Raw genomic sequence first — 14,062 nt, forward strand, 5'->3', positions numbered from 1 at the left:
CAGACAGACTCATACAGACAGTCCTCTACAGACAGTCTCCTACAGACAGTCTCCTACAGACAGACTCATACAGACAGTTGTCTACAGACAGACTCATACAGACAGTCCTCTACAGACAGTCGTCTACAGACAGTCTCCTACAGACAGACTCCTACAGACAGTCTCCTACAGACAGTCTCCTACAGACAGTCGTCTACAGACAGTCTCCTACAGACAGTCTTCTACAGACAGTCTCCTACAGACAGACTCATACAGACAGTCCTCTACTGACAGTCGTCTACAGACAGACTCATACAGACAGTCTTCTACAGACAGTCGTCTACAGACAGACTCAGACAGTCTCCTACAGACAGACTCATACAGACAGTCCTCTACAGACAGACTCATACAGACAGTCCTCTACAGACAGTCGTCTACAGACAGACTCATACAGACAGTCCTCTACAGACAGTCGTCTACAGACAGACTCATACAGACAGTCGTCTACAGACAGTCCTCTACAGACTAACACAGTCTTGTTTCAGGGGGACAGTCTGTGACACGAGGTCTTGCTCCTGGTTTCAGCTCCTGAAGGTCCTGAAGCAGAAGCTCCATGAGAAGGAGGAGGTTCTGGGGGGTAAGGCCCAGGTCATCGATGTCCTGCAGGGGGAGCTGGACGGCCGGGACCAGCAGATCCAGGTCAGACCACGTCCTGGACCTTGGATCCTATTCTGTTTACAGAGGCCTCCAGTGGCCTCTTGAGGCCTCTGGTTACCTCTGGTGGCCTCTGGTTACCTCTGGTGGCCCCTGGTGGCCCCTGGTGGCCTCTGGGACCTCTGGTGGACTCTGGAGGCCCCTGGTGGCCTCTGGGACCTCTGGTGGACTCTGGAGGCCTCTGGTGGCCTCTGGGGGCCTCTGGTGGCCTCTGGTGGCCCCTGGTGGCCTCTGGGACCTCTGGTGGACTCTGGAGGCCCCTGGTGGCCTCTGGGGGCCTCTGGTGGCCCCTGGTGGCCCGTTACAGGAAGTGTAGAGAAAAAACCCACAACCAGCTCCATGACTGAATGTTCCTTAAAGGGACGTATGTCGGTAGAATCATTCAGTAGATTCTAGCTGCTCCTGTCGGTTCCGTCACTGCCGGAGAGTTCAGCCTCCAGTCACACGAAGGTCCTGGTCCTGAACAAGGTGTCCCTGGTGGAGACCTCTGGAGGACCTCCCAGGCCCTCCAGAGGTCTCAGCAGGACCCAGTTCTCCTGTGACCTGGTGTCCATCTGGTCCATGTCTTCAGTCTGAGTTCCTCTCCGGAGCTTCAGGGTGGAACCTGAACCGTGTGGCTCTCAGGGTTCTTCCTCACCAGAGGAACCTGAACCGTGTGGCTCTCAGGGTTCTTCCTCACCAGAGGAACCTGAACCGTGTGGCTCTCAGGGTTCAGGTTCCTCACCAGAGGAACCTGAACCGTGTGGCTCTCAGGGTTCTTCCTCACCAGAGGAACCTGAACCGTGTGGCTCTCATGGTTCTTCCTCACCAGAGGAACCTGAACCGTGTGGCTCTCAGGGTTCTTCCTCACCAGAGGAACCTGAACCGTGTGGCTCTCAGGGTTCTTCCTCACCAGAGGAACCTGAACCGTGTGGCTCTCAGGGTTCTTCCTCACCAGAGGAACCTGAACCGTGTGGCTCTCATGACCGGAGGCTTCTGGTTCACATGAGCACGCTAAACCCTCCGCCGCCACCAGGAGCTAGCGGAGCGGCTGCGGCGGCTGCAGGTGGAGCGCGAGAGCCTGGAGTCCAAGATGGAGGCGGAGAAGCACGTGATGCGGGCGCAGCTCCGCGACCTGATGGAGAAGCAGCAGGCGGAGGTGGAGCGCCTCGGCGAGCAGCACCGGGCCCTGATGGAGCAGAGCCGGCTGGACCTCCGGGACCAGCTGGAGGCGCTGAGGAGCTCTGCGGCAGAGCCGGACCCGGGCAGCAGGAACCCGCCTGATGGTCCCGCCGCCGCGCTGAAGGTCGCCCAACTGCAAGGTCGGCTCTTTCACACTTTTCTTCCAATTCTGAAGGAATGGATGAGTCGGCTTGTGTTTCACAGCCAAAGTGTTTATTTCTCACTTTCTTATTTCATGTTGTACAAAGCACAGAGATCAAAGCCTTTTATTCACTGGTTGCTTCTTTGAGAATATTGACCTACTTCACTGCTCCATAAAGAAAAACTTCTTTGGTGCTTCTTGTAGGAAATATCAGTTGTTTTTTAAACTCGGCTCTCGTTGGGCCTGTTGTATGGCATCGAGGCTCCTTTCAATGGAATCTTTACCATTTTGTAATCAAACAACAAAGCGACAGTGTTGCTGAGTCAGTTTCTCACTCGTGATTGGTTCAGTTTCATCGACTCGTCTTTTTTGCAGCTCAAGTAAAGATGAAAGGCGAGGAAGCCGGTCGGTCGGAGGCCAAATTCTTAAAGATGAAAGCCTGGTCCAAGACCCGGATCCGTCAGCTGGAGGAGGAGCTGAAGAAAAGCCAGGTGAGGCGTTCCTCCACAACCAGTCCACTGTTTGGGTCTCCGTCGGGTTCCGGCTGGATCCACTCACTGCTGGTTCTGCCTCCGTCAGGCCGGAGGTGCTCCACCCGACCTCACCGCCCTGCGGAGTCGAGTCACGGCGCTGGAGGAGGAGCGCGAGGAGAACCTCTGGAAAGTCGAGCGATACGAGGAGCTGCAAGCAAAAAACGGTCTTTGATGCCGTCAGAGCTGTGAAACATCTGCACACATCTGGACCTGACGCCTTCATTGACGCGGGAATGTTTCAGGAATGCTGGAGGCCAAGCTGGTGGTGTACGAGGAGCAGCAGAGGGCGCTGCAGGCCGACCTGGAGCAGTTCACCAAGAGGGCCGCCTCCCAGGTGGGCGGGGCCGGGGGCGGGGCCAGCCTCACCTCCTCCTGGCGGCCATGTCTGAGTGTCTCCTCCTCCTCCTCCTCCTCCTCCTCCTCAGGCCAGCGAGTCGGGCAGCACAGACGACACCCAGAGCCAAGTGCTGGAGTGGCAGGAGATGGTGGCCGAGGCCCGGGACCGGGACCGGGACCCGGACCGGGACCGGGAGGAGAAGGCCGGCATGGCGCTGCGCATCGGACACATGGAGGAGGAGCGAGAGGGTGAGCGCTGGGACGGAGGACGAGACAGACTGTCCTCATTGTCCATCTACACCTGATCTGCTCACAACAGGAAGCTGTTCACTGGGGGGGGGGGGGGGGGGGGGGGGTCTGGGGGGGGTGGGGGGGGGGGCTGAGATCCAAACATTCAGACTGACTGAAATCAGGAATATAACAATAGAATTGTAAATCAGTGTGTTTTCATAGACGAGCACCTTTCAGAATTTAGAGTTGAATTTTAGTGCTAAAATAACATTGGGGGGGGGGGGGGATGGGGGGGGGGGGGGGGCAGTCTGAGAAATTAGTCATATTCCCCTCTTGAATAATAATTACTGTGAGAACAAACCATATGGAATATTACCTTTATGCTTGTTTCTGAAATATAAGAACTCGTTTAACATAACATGACCTGGAAACGACAACCCTGATTTTCATGGCCTGGTTGAGAATCATCGTTCTTTATTTTCTAAATAAAATAAAACAAAATCTAAGACTTACATTGAAACTTGCATCAGGAAGTGTTACTTTATCACAAAATACTTTTAGGAAACTCAAGTGTGACTTCAGAGGGACACTTTAATAAAACATTGAGTTTTAATTCTGCACCAATGATCCTTTGTCCTCAGAATAAATCCAAAGTTGAAGCATAAAGGGAAAAGTAGACGTTAATCAGAAAGAGGTGGAGGAGAAGAAGCTCTGATGAGGAACATGAGCGCCCCCTGGTGGCTCACCTTGTTTCACTGTTTCTCTGTTGTGCCACTCAACATCACTTTCCTTGTCTTATTCTTTGTCCCCCGTCCCCGTCCCCGTCCCCCGTCCTCATTGAGATTTGGTTTACTGGGTGCTGCCTGCCTCCCACCTCGTGGCCCCCCCCCACCCCGGCCCCCCGGCCCCCCCCTCCAGGGCTCCAGGGATGGGAGCAGCCACTCAGAACGGTTTCCCATCAGTTTTGTGCATGCAGGCTCGCCGCAGCGCCCCGGTGCAGCTCTGCTTCGCTGCACTGCCTGCAGCTTCCCCCCGTCTTCGCCCCCTGCTGGGCAGCGGCCGGCAGTGCAGCGAGGAGCTGCCCCCCCCCCCAGTCTGACATCCTCTCTCTCCTCCTCTTTCCCTCTCTTGTCGGTCCTCTGGCTTTTTTGGTTTTGTTACCACTTCCTCTTCTTCTGTTCCCGCCGGAGCGACACTTTTCCTTGTGAGGAAGAACAGATGTGCACTAACAGCTGGCAAACCACTAACGTCTGGGATTCATCTGACTCCAGATGTTTCTGTCTCTGACGTCACACTGGAGCAACAGCAGGAGGAACAGCAGGCATCATAAAGGCAGGGGCCGTCATAAAGGCAGGGGGTGTCATAAAGGCAGGGGGTGTCATAAAGGCAGGGAGGCGTCATAAAGGCAGGGGGCGTCATAAAGGCAGGGGACATCATAAAGGCAGGGGACATCATAAAGGCAGGGGGCGTCATAAAGGCAGGGGGTGTCATAAAGGCAGGGGGCGTCATAAAGGAAGGGGCCGTCATAAAGGCAGGGAGGCGTCATAAAGGCAGGGGGCGTCATAAAGGCAGGGGACATCATAAAGGCAGGGGGCGTCATAAAGGCAGAGGGGACGTCATAAAGGCAGGGAGTCGTCATAAAGGCAGGGGCCATCATAAAGGCAGGGGGTGTCATAAAGGCAGGGGACATCATAAAGGCAGGGGCCGTCATAAAGGCAGAGGGTGTCATAAAAGCAGAGGGGACGTCATAAAGGCAGGGGCCATCATAAAGGCAGGGGGCGTCCTAAAGGCAGGGGACATCATAAAGGCAGGGGGCGTCATAAAGGCAGGGGGCGTCATAAAGGAAGGGGGCGTCATAAAGGCAGAGGGGACGTCATAAAGGCAGGGAGGCGTCATAAAGGCAGGGAGGCGTCATAAAGGCAGGGGGACGTCATAAAGGCAGGGGGCGTCATAAAGGCAGAGGGGACGTCATAAAGGCAGGGAGGCGTCATAAAGGCAGAGGGGACGTCATAAAGGCAGGGAGGCGTCATAAAGGCAGAGGGGACGTCATAAAGGCAGGGAGGCGTCATAAAGGCAGGGAGGCGTCATAAAGGCAGGGGCCGTCATAAAGGCAGGGGCCGTCATAAAGGCAGGGAGGCGTCATAAAGGCAGAGGGGACGTCATAAAGGCAGGGAGGCGTCATAAAGGCAGGGAGGCGTCATAAAGGCAGGGAGGCGTCATAAAGGCAGGGAGGCGTCATAAAGGCAGGGGACGTCATAAAGGCAGGGGACGTCATAAAGGCAGGGAGGCGTCATAAAGGCAGGGGGGATCATAAAGGCAGGGAGGCGTCATAAAGGCAGGGGGGCGTCATAAAGGCAGGGGGGGGGCGTCATAAAGGCAGGGGGGATCATAAAGGCAGGGGGGGGTGTCATAAAGGCAGGGGGGCGTCATAAAGGCAGGGGGGCGTCATAAAGGCAGGGAGGCGTCATAAAGGCAGGGGGGCGTCTCTGTCCAGGTGTCCTCTTCAATGACGTCATGTTAAAATAGCATCATGATACAAACAGACCGTCTTGCTTAAGCTTGACCCCTGCTGACCCCTGCTGACCCCTGCTTAACACCCTGACCTCCATCTCCTCTCATCCCCCGCCCCCAACCCCCCCTGCCCCCCCGCCAAAATCAGCCTGTTGTCACAAAACAGATGGGAACATTTGTTCTAACCGATTGGACGCTCCCCCCCCCCCCCTGCTTGCACCCTCTGCTGCTGAATGAAAAGCTCTGCAGATGACCCCCCCCCCCCCCCATCTGCTACAGCCCAGAGTTTCCCAAAATAACCCCCTGACCCCCCCTAGTGGAGACACACTGCACTGAAAGTGGCTCCAGCTGGGATAGAAGCTGAAGGTGGAGCCGCTTCCTCTGCAGTAGGCTGGGCGTGTATGGTGTGTATGGTGTGTATGGTGAGCAAGGTGTGTATGGTGTGTATGGTGAGCAAGGTGTGTATGGTGTGTATGGTGAGCAAGGTGTGTATGGTGTGTATGGTGTGTATGGTGAGCAAGGTGTGTATGGCGTGTATGGTGTGTATGGTGTGTATGGTGAGCAAGGTGTGTATGGTGAGCAAGGTGTGTATGGCGTGTATGGTGTGTATGGCGTGTATGGCGCATGGCGCCGACCTCAGTGTTGCTTGTTGACGTGTTTCCTGGGATCAGACACCTTCTGTAAACAAACAAGTTCTTCCCTGCTAGAGTTGTGTCACTCTCCATCCCTTCATCCTTCAATCCCTCCGTTCTGTCCTGCAGTCTGTCTCCTCCTCCTGTCCTCCTCCTGTCCTCCTCCTCTCCTCCTCCTGTCCTCCCCCTGTCCTCCACCCCTCCTCTCTCTCTCTCGTCCACCTCCATCCATCCATCCATCCTCAGTCCAAACTCCCCCTTTCCCTGTGGCACAAAACTGATAGAGGATGACTGGTTCTTTCCTGGCTGCTCCGATCCAGCGCTGGCCACTCGGCAGCAGGAGCTGGAGGAGGAGCAGGAGGAGGAGGAGGAGGAGCTGGCCGGAGCTCGGGGTTCTGGGCGGCACAGAACCAAGAAGCTGGGATCTCCGGCCCGGCGAAGCCTGCAGGTACGTCTGAACACGTTTCCGTCAGCAGCTTGTGTCGTCAGAGCTGGGGGAGGTGTGGTTCATGTGGAAACATCTGGAAACATCTGGAAACCTCCTCGGCTCTTTGCTCACGTTTCTCCCCCGAAGTGACGGCGTCTGGACCGACGGTCGGTCGGTGTTGGACGTGTTCAACAGACAAACGGCTGTGGTCTGATCAGAACGGCCGGGACCAAGAGGACAGGTTCCAGGGAAAAGACAAAGACTGAAGGAGCGACTCCATCTTGTACCACGTCAGCCCCCCTGCTGGGTGGAGAAGACTCGTCTTAACACCGCCTGAGTTCAGGCTGCTGGAGGTTCCAGGTGTGTCTCCTGGGTCCAGAACCGCAGAGAGAACCTCCAGAATCTCAGCAGAACAACTTTGACTTTAAAGACTGAGGAGCAGGAGGAACTCTCTTCCTCCATCAGCAGTTTTCTTCTCTGAAGAGTTGCTGACGTCGTGTCGGTTGAGGAACCTTTGGTTTGAGGTCCTTTGCTGGGCAGCAAACTGCTGAGTCATGTTTGAGTTGAGTGTTTCTTCAGGGAATGTCTGACATTCAGGAAGTGTGTTGGTCTGCTGGCAGGAGGACTTTGCGTTGGACGGCCAGACGTCCTTCCAGGACCCGCGGAGCGCCTCGGAGAGCACCACCCCGATGGAGGGCGAGAACATGGGAGGTTGGTGGCCCGAGCACAGTGCCCCCGATACAGGTGTGACACCCGCTGGGCACTTCCTGCCGGCATGCACTCTGTCATCCACATCCCCTTGGGGGGCCGCTGGTTGTTTCACCGTCACTCACCAACTTTATGTTGCTCATGTGTCGGATTGTGGCTGTTGATGGTTCAGTCTCTTTGGTTCCCCGTCTGACCACCAGTTAGTCTGACCACCAGTTAGTCTGACCACCAGTTAGTCTGACCGCCAGTTAGTCTGACCACCAGTTAGTCTGACCACCAGTTAGTCTGACCACCAGTTAGTCTGACGACCAGTTAGTCTGACCGCCAGTTAGTCTGACGACCAGTTAGTCTGACCGCCAGTTAGTCTGACCACCAGTTAGTCTGACCACCAGTTAGTCTGACCACCAGTTAGTCTGACCGCCAGTTAGTCTGACGACCAGTTAGTCTGACCACCAGTTAGTCTGACCACCAGTTAGTCTGACCACCAGTTAGTCTGACCACCAGTTAGTCTGACCGCCAGTTAGTCTGACCGCCAGTTAGTCTGACGACCAGTTAGTCTGACGACCAGTTAGCCTGACGGCCAGTTAGTCTGACCGCCAGTTAGTCTGACCACCAGTTAGTCTGACCACCAGTTAGTCTGACGACCAGTTAGCCTGACCACCAGCTAGTCTGACGACCAGTTAGTCTGACGACCAGTTAGTCTGACCACCAGTTAGTCTGACGACCAGTTAGTCTGACCACCAGTTAGTCTGACCACCAGCTAGTCTGACGACCAGTTAGTCTGACCACCAGCTAGTCTGACGACCAGTTAGTCTGACGACCAGTTAGTCTGACCACCAGTTAGTCTGACGACCAGTTAGTCTGACCACCAGTTAGTCTGACGACCAGTTAGTCTGACCACCAGCTAGTCTGACGACCAGTTAGTCTGACGACCAGTTAGTCTGACCACCAGCTAGTCTGACGACCAGTTAGTCTGACCACCAGTTAGTCTGACCACCAGTTAGTCTGACGACCAGTTAGTCTGACCACCAGCTAGTCTGACGACCAGTTAGTCTGACGACCAGTTAGTCTGACCACCAGTTAGTCTGACGACCAGTTAGTCTGACCACCAGTTAGTCTGACCACCAGCTAGTCTGACCACCAGCTAGTCTGACGACCAGTTAGTCTGACCACCAGCTAGTCTGACGACCAGTTAGTCTGACGGCCAGTTAGTCTGACGGCCAGTTAGTCTGACCACCAGTTAGTCTGACCACCAGCTAGTCTGACCACCAGTTAGTCTGACGACCAGTTAGTCTGACCACCAGCTAGTCTGACGACCAGTTAGTCTGACGACCAGTTAGCCTGACGGCCAGTTAGTCTGACCACCAGTTAGTCTGACCACCAGTTAGTCTGACGACCAGTTAGCCTGACGGCCAGTTAGTCTGACCACCAGCTAGTCTGACCACCAGTTAGTCTGACCACCAGTTAGTCTGACGACCAGTTAGTCTGACCACCAGCTAGTCTGACGACCAGTTAGTCTGACGACCAGTTAGTCTGACCACCAGTTAGTCTGACGACCAGTTAGTCTGACCACCAGTTAGTCTGACCACCAGCTAGTCTGACCACCAGCTAGTCTGACCGCCAGTTAGTCTGACGGCCAGTTAGTCTGACCGCCAGTTAGTCTGACCACCAGTTAGTCTGACCACCAGTTAGTCTGACCGCCAGTTAGTCTGACGGCCAGTTAGTCTGACGGCCAGTTAGTCTGACGGCCAGTTAGTCTGACGACCAGTTAGTCTGACCGCCAGTTAGTCTGACGACCAGTTAGTCTGACCACCAGCTAGTCTGACGACCAGTTAGTCTGACCACCAGTTAGTCTGACCACCAGTTAGTCTGACCACCACCAGCTAGTCTGACCACCAGTTAGTCTGACGACCAGTTAGTCTGGATTGATGGTACAAACCCAACACCATTTCTGGTTCAATTGACACAATCCCAGTAGATAAAGACTCTTTCCTCTGAGGCTCATCACATCCATCACTTCTGTCTGGACTCGTGCATGCTGGTTGACCTGGTTGACCTGGTTGAGCTGGTTAAGCTGGTTGAGCTGGTTGACCTGGTTGACCTGGTTGAGCTGGTTAAGCTGGTTGAGCTGGTTGTCCTGGTTGAACTAGTTGAGCTGGTTGACCTGGTTGAGCTGGTTAAGCTGGTTGAGCTGGTTGTCCTGGTTGAACTAGTTGAACTAGTTGAGCTGGTTGAACTAGTTGAGCTGGTTGAGCCGGTTGACCTGGTTGAGCCAGTTGAACTGGTTGAGCTGGTTGACCTGGTTAACCTGGTCGAACTAGTTGAACTAGTTGAGCTGGTTGAACTGGTTGAGCTGGTTGAGCCGGTTGACCTGGTTGAACCGGTTGACCTGGTTGAGCTGGTTGAGCCAGTTGAACTGGTTGAGCCGGTTTAACTGGTTGAGCTGGTTGAACCGGTTGAACCGGCTGAGCTGGTTGACCTGGTTGAGCCGGTTGACCTGGTTAACCTGGTTGAGCTGGTTGAGCCGGTTGAGCCGGTTGACCTGGTTAACCTGGTTAACCTGGTTAACCTGGTTGGTGTTTGTGGGGATTGGTCCCCTGAATGCTCTGAAGTGAAATGTTCCAGATGTATTTTGACCAGACGCTCCTCAGAGGTAAGTTTTGTTTTGATTTCTCCACCAACTGCATGATCGCCTCCTTCCTTCTCCCTCATTTCCTCTCATCCTCTCATCCTCTCATCCTCTCATCCTTTCATCCTTTCATCCTCTCCCGTCGTCTTGTTTCCTGCTGCTTTAAACCAAAAAATACAGCAGAGATCAGTTGAAGTCATTAAATGGAAAGTTTTCCGTCGGTTGGTGTATTTTTTGGTTTTATTTTGAAACTTGACCCTTGGAGACGTACTTAACAACGACCCAGTAAATATTCTGTATGGATGCTGGAGAAGTCTTTGCATCCTGTCGCTAGAGTTTCTTCTGACTTGCGATGTTTCCCTCCGTTGTTCGTGGCCCCGAGCCGCACATGACGGAGGTCACATGACGGAGGTCACATGACGGAGGTCATCACCGGTTCACTCTGAAGTCACACGAAGCATTTTGCTGCTTCACAATCACTGAATCTGGGTTTAGATCTCGTCACTGCTGATGTTGTTCTTAATGCTTGTACATGAGTTTAGCTGCTGGTTTGGTGGTTTGGTGTCGACGTTCAGAACAATCACATCGATCAGAAGCTTCACGTGAGAACTAGCTTTAGAGGAAATGTCTATAAATGTCTATAACTGTCTATAAACCATTAAACCCCTAGTTAATGTATGAATTAGCATTAGTGGAAAAGGTAGAAGTAGTTGAACGTGCTTCCATTGTGACTGGCTGATTGATTGACGGGTTTCTGGGCTCCTCAGCACAAATCAGTAAGAAGCTCAGTAAGACTTCGTGACTCCAGGTTCCACCACATGATGAAGGTTTAACGACACCGGAGGTTTGCTAGTAGGAATCTGTTGACGACACTAAAACCCTCTTGGATAAATGTACACTTTGGAACTAATTGAAGAATCAACGTGACGAGTTGCTTTGATTCCCACTTCTCGGTCAAGCTTCTGATCGTGGCTGACCTTGTCTTGCTCGCGTGACGCGGCCTTGCCAGTCCTTACTCGCCCCCCTGCGGTTTGCAGACGGGCTGCGGTCCCTGGTGGAGGAGCTGGAGCTGGAGAGGAACCAGCTGCAGGAGCAGATCCTGAGCCTGGAGGAGCGCTGCCAAGACCTGGAGGACCGGGTGCAGCTGCAGACCCGCATAGAGGCCCTGCAGGTAAGGCGCCGCGCCGCAACCGACGTACCGATGAGCAAGTGAGAGAAAGCAGTGAAGTGCATGTTCCTCCGCCTCCCAAGGACTTGTAACCAACCCCTCTAACACAGGTGGCCTTTGATGTAGAAGATGAGCGGCCATGTTGGGGCTCTCAGGTGTGTTGGGTCGCCCAGGTGTGTGTGTGTGTGTGTGTGTGTGTGTGTGTGTGTGTGTGTGTGTGTGTGTGTGTGTGTGTGTGTGTGTGTGTGTGTGTGTGTGTGTGTGTGTGTGTGTGTGTGTGTGTGTGTGTGTGTGTGTGTGTGTGTGTGTGTGTGTGTGTGTGTGTGTGTGTGTGTGTGTGTGCACTGGAGAAGCCCTCTGGTGGTGCCGGCTAACAGTGTGCTGTGCTCTGTTAACCCACACCTGCACATTCCAACCCCACCAGCTGCACGTGAAAGAAGAAGCTGTGGTTTCTGTCCTCACAGTCCTGCTGACAGGGAAACCTTCCTGTACTGACTCTGTCCTCAGGACGTGTTGACCTTCCTGTACTGACTCTGTCCTCAGGACGTGTTGACCTTCCTGTACTGACTCTGTCCTCAGGACATGTTGACCTTCCTGTACTGACTCTGTCCTCAGGACGTGTTGACCTTCCTGTACTGACTCTGTCCTCGGGACGTGTTGACCTTCCTGTACTGACTCTGTCCTCAGGACGTGTTGACCTTCCTGTACTGACTCTGTCCTCAGGACGTGTTGACCTTCCTGTACTGACTCTGTCCTCAGGACGTGTTGATCTTCCTGTACTGACTCTGTCCTCGGGACGTGTTGACCTTCCTGTACTGACTCTGTCCTCAGGACGTGTTGATCTTCCTGTACTGACTCTGTCCTCAGGACGTGTTGACCTTCCTGTACTGACTCTGTCCTCAGGACGTGTTGACCTTCCTGTACTGACTCTGTCCTCAGGACGTGTTGATCTTCCTGTACTGACTCTGTCCTCAGGACGTGTTGACCTTCCTGTACTGACTCTGTCCTCAGGACGTGTTGACCTTCCTGTACTGACTCTGTCCTCAGGACATGTTGACCTTCCTGTACTGACTCTGTCCTCAGGACGTGTTGACCTTCCTGTACTGACTCTGTCCTCGGGACGTGTTGACCTTCCTGTACTGACTCTGTCCTCAGGACGTGTTGACCTTCCTGTACTGACTCTGTCCTCGGGACGTGTTGATCTTCCTGTACTGACTCTGTCCTCGGGACGTGTTGACCTTCCTGTACTGACTCTGTCCTCAGGACGTGTTGATCTTCCTGTACTGACTCTGTCCTCAGGACGTGTTGACCTTCCTGTACTGACTCTGTCCTCAGGACGTGTTGACCTTCCTGTACTGACTCTGTCCTCGGGACGTGTTGACCTTCCTGTACTGACTCTGTCCTCAGGACGTGTTGACCTTCCTGTACTGACTCTGTCCTCGGGACATGTTGACCTTCCTGTACTGACTCTGTCCTCGGGACGTGTTGACCTTCCTGTACTGACTCTGTCCTCAGGACGTGTTGACCTTCCTGTACTGACTCTGTCCTCGGGACGTGTTGACCTTCCTGTACTGACTCTGTCCTCAGGACGTGTTGACCTTCCTGTACTGACTCTGTCCTCGGGACATGTTGACCTTCCTGTACTGACTCTGTCCTCGGGACGTGTTGACCTTCCTGTACTGACTCTGTCCTCAGGACGTGTTGACCTTCCTGTACTGACTCTGTCCTCGGGACGTGTTGACCTTCCTGTACTGACTATCCTCGGGACGTGTTGACCTTCCTGTACTGACTCTGTCCTCGGGACGTGTTGACCTTCCTGTACTGACTCTGTCCTCAGGACGTGTTGACCTTCCTGTACTGACTCTGTCCTCGGGACGTGTTGACCTTCCTGTACTGACTCTGTCCTCGGGACATGTTGACCTTCCTGTTATGACTCTGTCCTCGGGACGTGTTGATCTTCCTGTACTGACTCTGTCCTCAGGACGTGTTGATCTTCCTGTACTGACTCTGTCCTCGGGACGTGTTGACCTTCCTGTACTGACTCTGTCCTCGGGACGTGTTGACCTTCCTGTACTGACTCTGTCCTCAGGACGTGTTGACCTTCCTGTACTGACTCTGTCCTCGGGACGTGTTGACCTTCCTGTACTGACTCTGTCCTCGGGACATGTTGACCTTCCTGTTATGACTCTGTCCTCAGGACGTGTTGATCTTCCTGTACTGACTCTGTCCTCGGGACGTGTTGACCTTCCTGTACTGACTCTGTCCTCGGGACGTGTTGACCTTCCTGTACTGACTCTGTCCTCGGGACGTGTTGACCTTCCTGTACTGACTCTGTCCTCGGGACGTGTTGACCTTCCTGTATGACTCTGTCCTCGGGACGTGTTGACCTTCCTGTACTGACTCTGTCCTCGGGACGTGTTGACCTTCCTGTACTGACTCTGTCCTCGGGACGTGTTGACCCTTCCTGTACTGACTCTGTCCTCGGGACTTGTTGACCTTCCTGTACTGACTCTGTCCTCGGGACGTGTTGACCTTCCTGTACTGACTCTGTCCTCGGGACGTGTTGACCTTCCTGTACTGACTCTGTCCTCGGGACGTGTTGACCTTCCTGTACTGACTCTGTCCTCGGGACGTGTTGACCTTCCTGTACTGACTATCCTCGGGACGTGTTGACCTTCCTGTACTGACTCTGTCCTCGGGACGTGTTGACCTTCCTGTACTGACTCTGTCCTCAGGACGTGTTGACCTTCCTGTACTGACTCTGTCCTCGGGACGTGTTGACCTTCCTGTACTGACTCTGTCCTCGGGACATGTTGACCTTCCTGTTATGACTCTGTCCTCAGGACGTGTTGATCTTCCTGTACTGACTCTGTCCTCGGGACGTGTTGACC

General features: G+C 54.0%; 1 protein-coding gene across 1 annotated transcript in view; it reads left to right on the forward strand.

Annotated features, from left to right (window-relative positions):
• The window catches only part of LOC308131652 (uncharacterized protein), a 49,399-nt gene that overhangs the window by 12,811 nt on the left and 22,526 nt on the right, over positions 1-14,062 (forward strand). Inside the window, exons 9-18 of the mRNA XM_080498468.1 lie at positions 565-678; positions 1,709-1,994; positions 2,372-2,487; positions 2,576-2,693; positions 2,772-2,863; positions 2,955-3,114; positions 6,560-6,687; positions 7,287-7,410; positions 11,041-11,174; positions 11,282-11,326. Of these exons, the coding sequence (XP_080354594.1) occupies positions 565-678; positions 1,709-1,994; positions 2,372-2,487; positions 2,576-2,693; positions 2,772-2,863; positions 2,955-3,114; positions 6,560-6,687; positions 7,287-7,410; positions 11,041-11,174; positions 11,282-11,326 (1,317 nt within the window). The remainder of the gene's footprint in view (positions 1-564; positions 679-1,708; positions 1,995-2,371; positions 2,488-2,575; positions 2,694-2,771; positions 2,864-2,954; positions 3,115-6,559; positions 6,688-7,286; positions 7,411-11,040; positions 11,175-11,281; positions 11,327-14,062) is intronic.

This window comes from Blennius ocellaris (genome assembly GCF_963422515.1).
Source record: "Blennius ocellaris genome assembly, chromosome: 1".
Taxonomy (NCBI): domain Eukaryota; kingdom Metazoa; phylum Chordata; class Actinopteri; order Blenniiformes; family Blenniidae; genus Blennius; species Blennius ocellaris.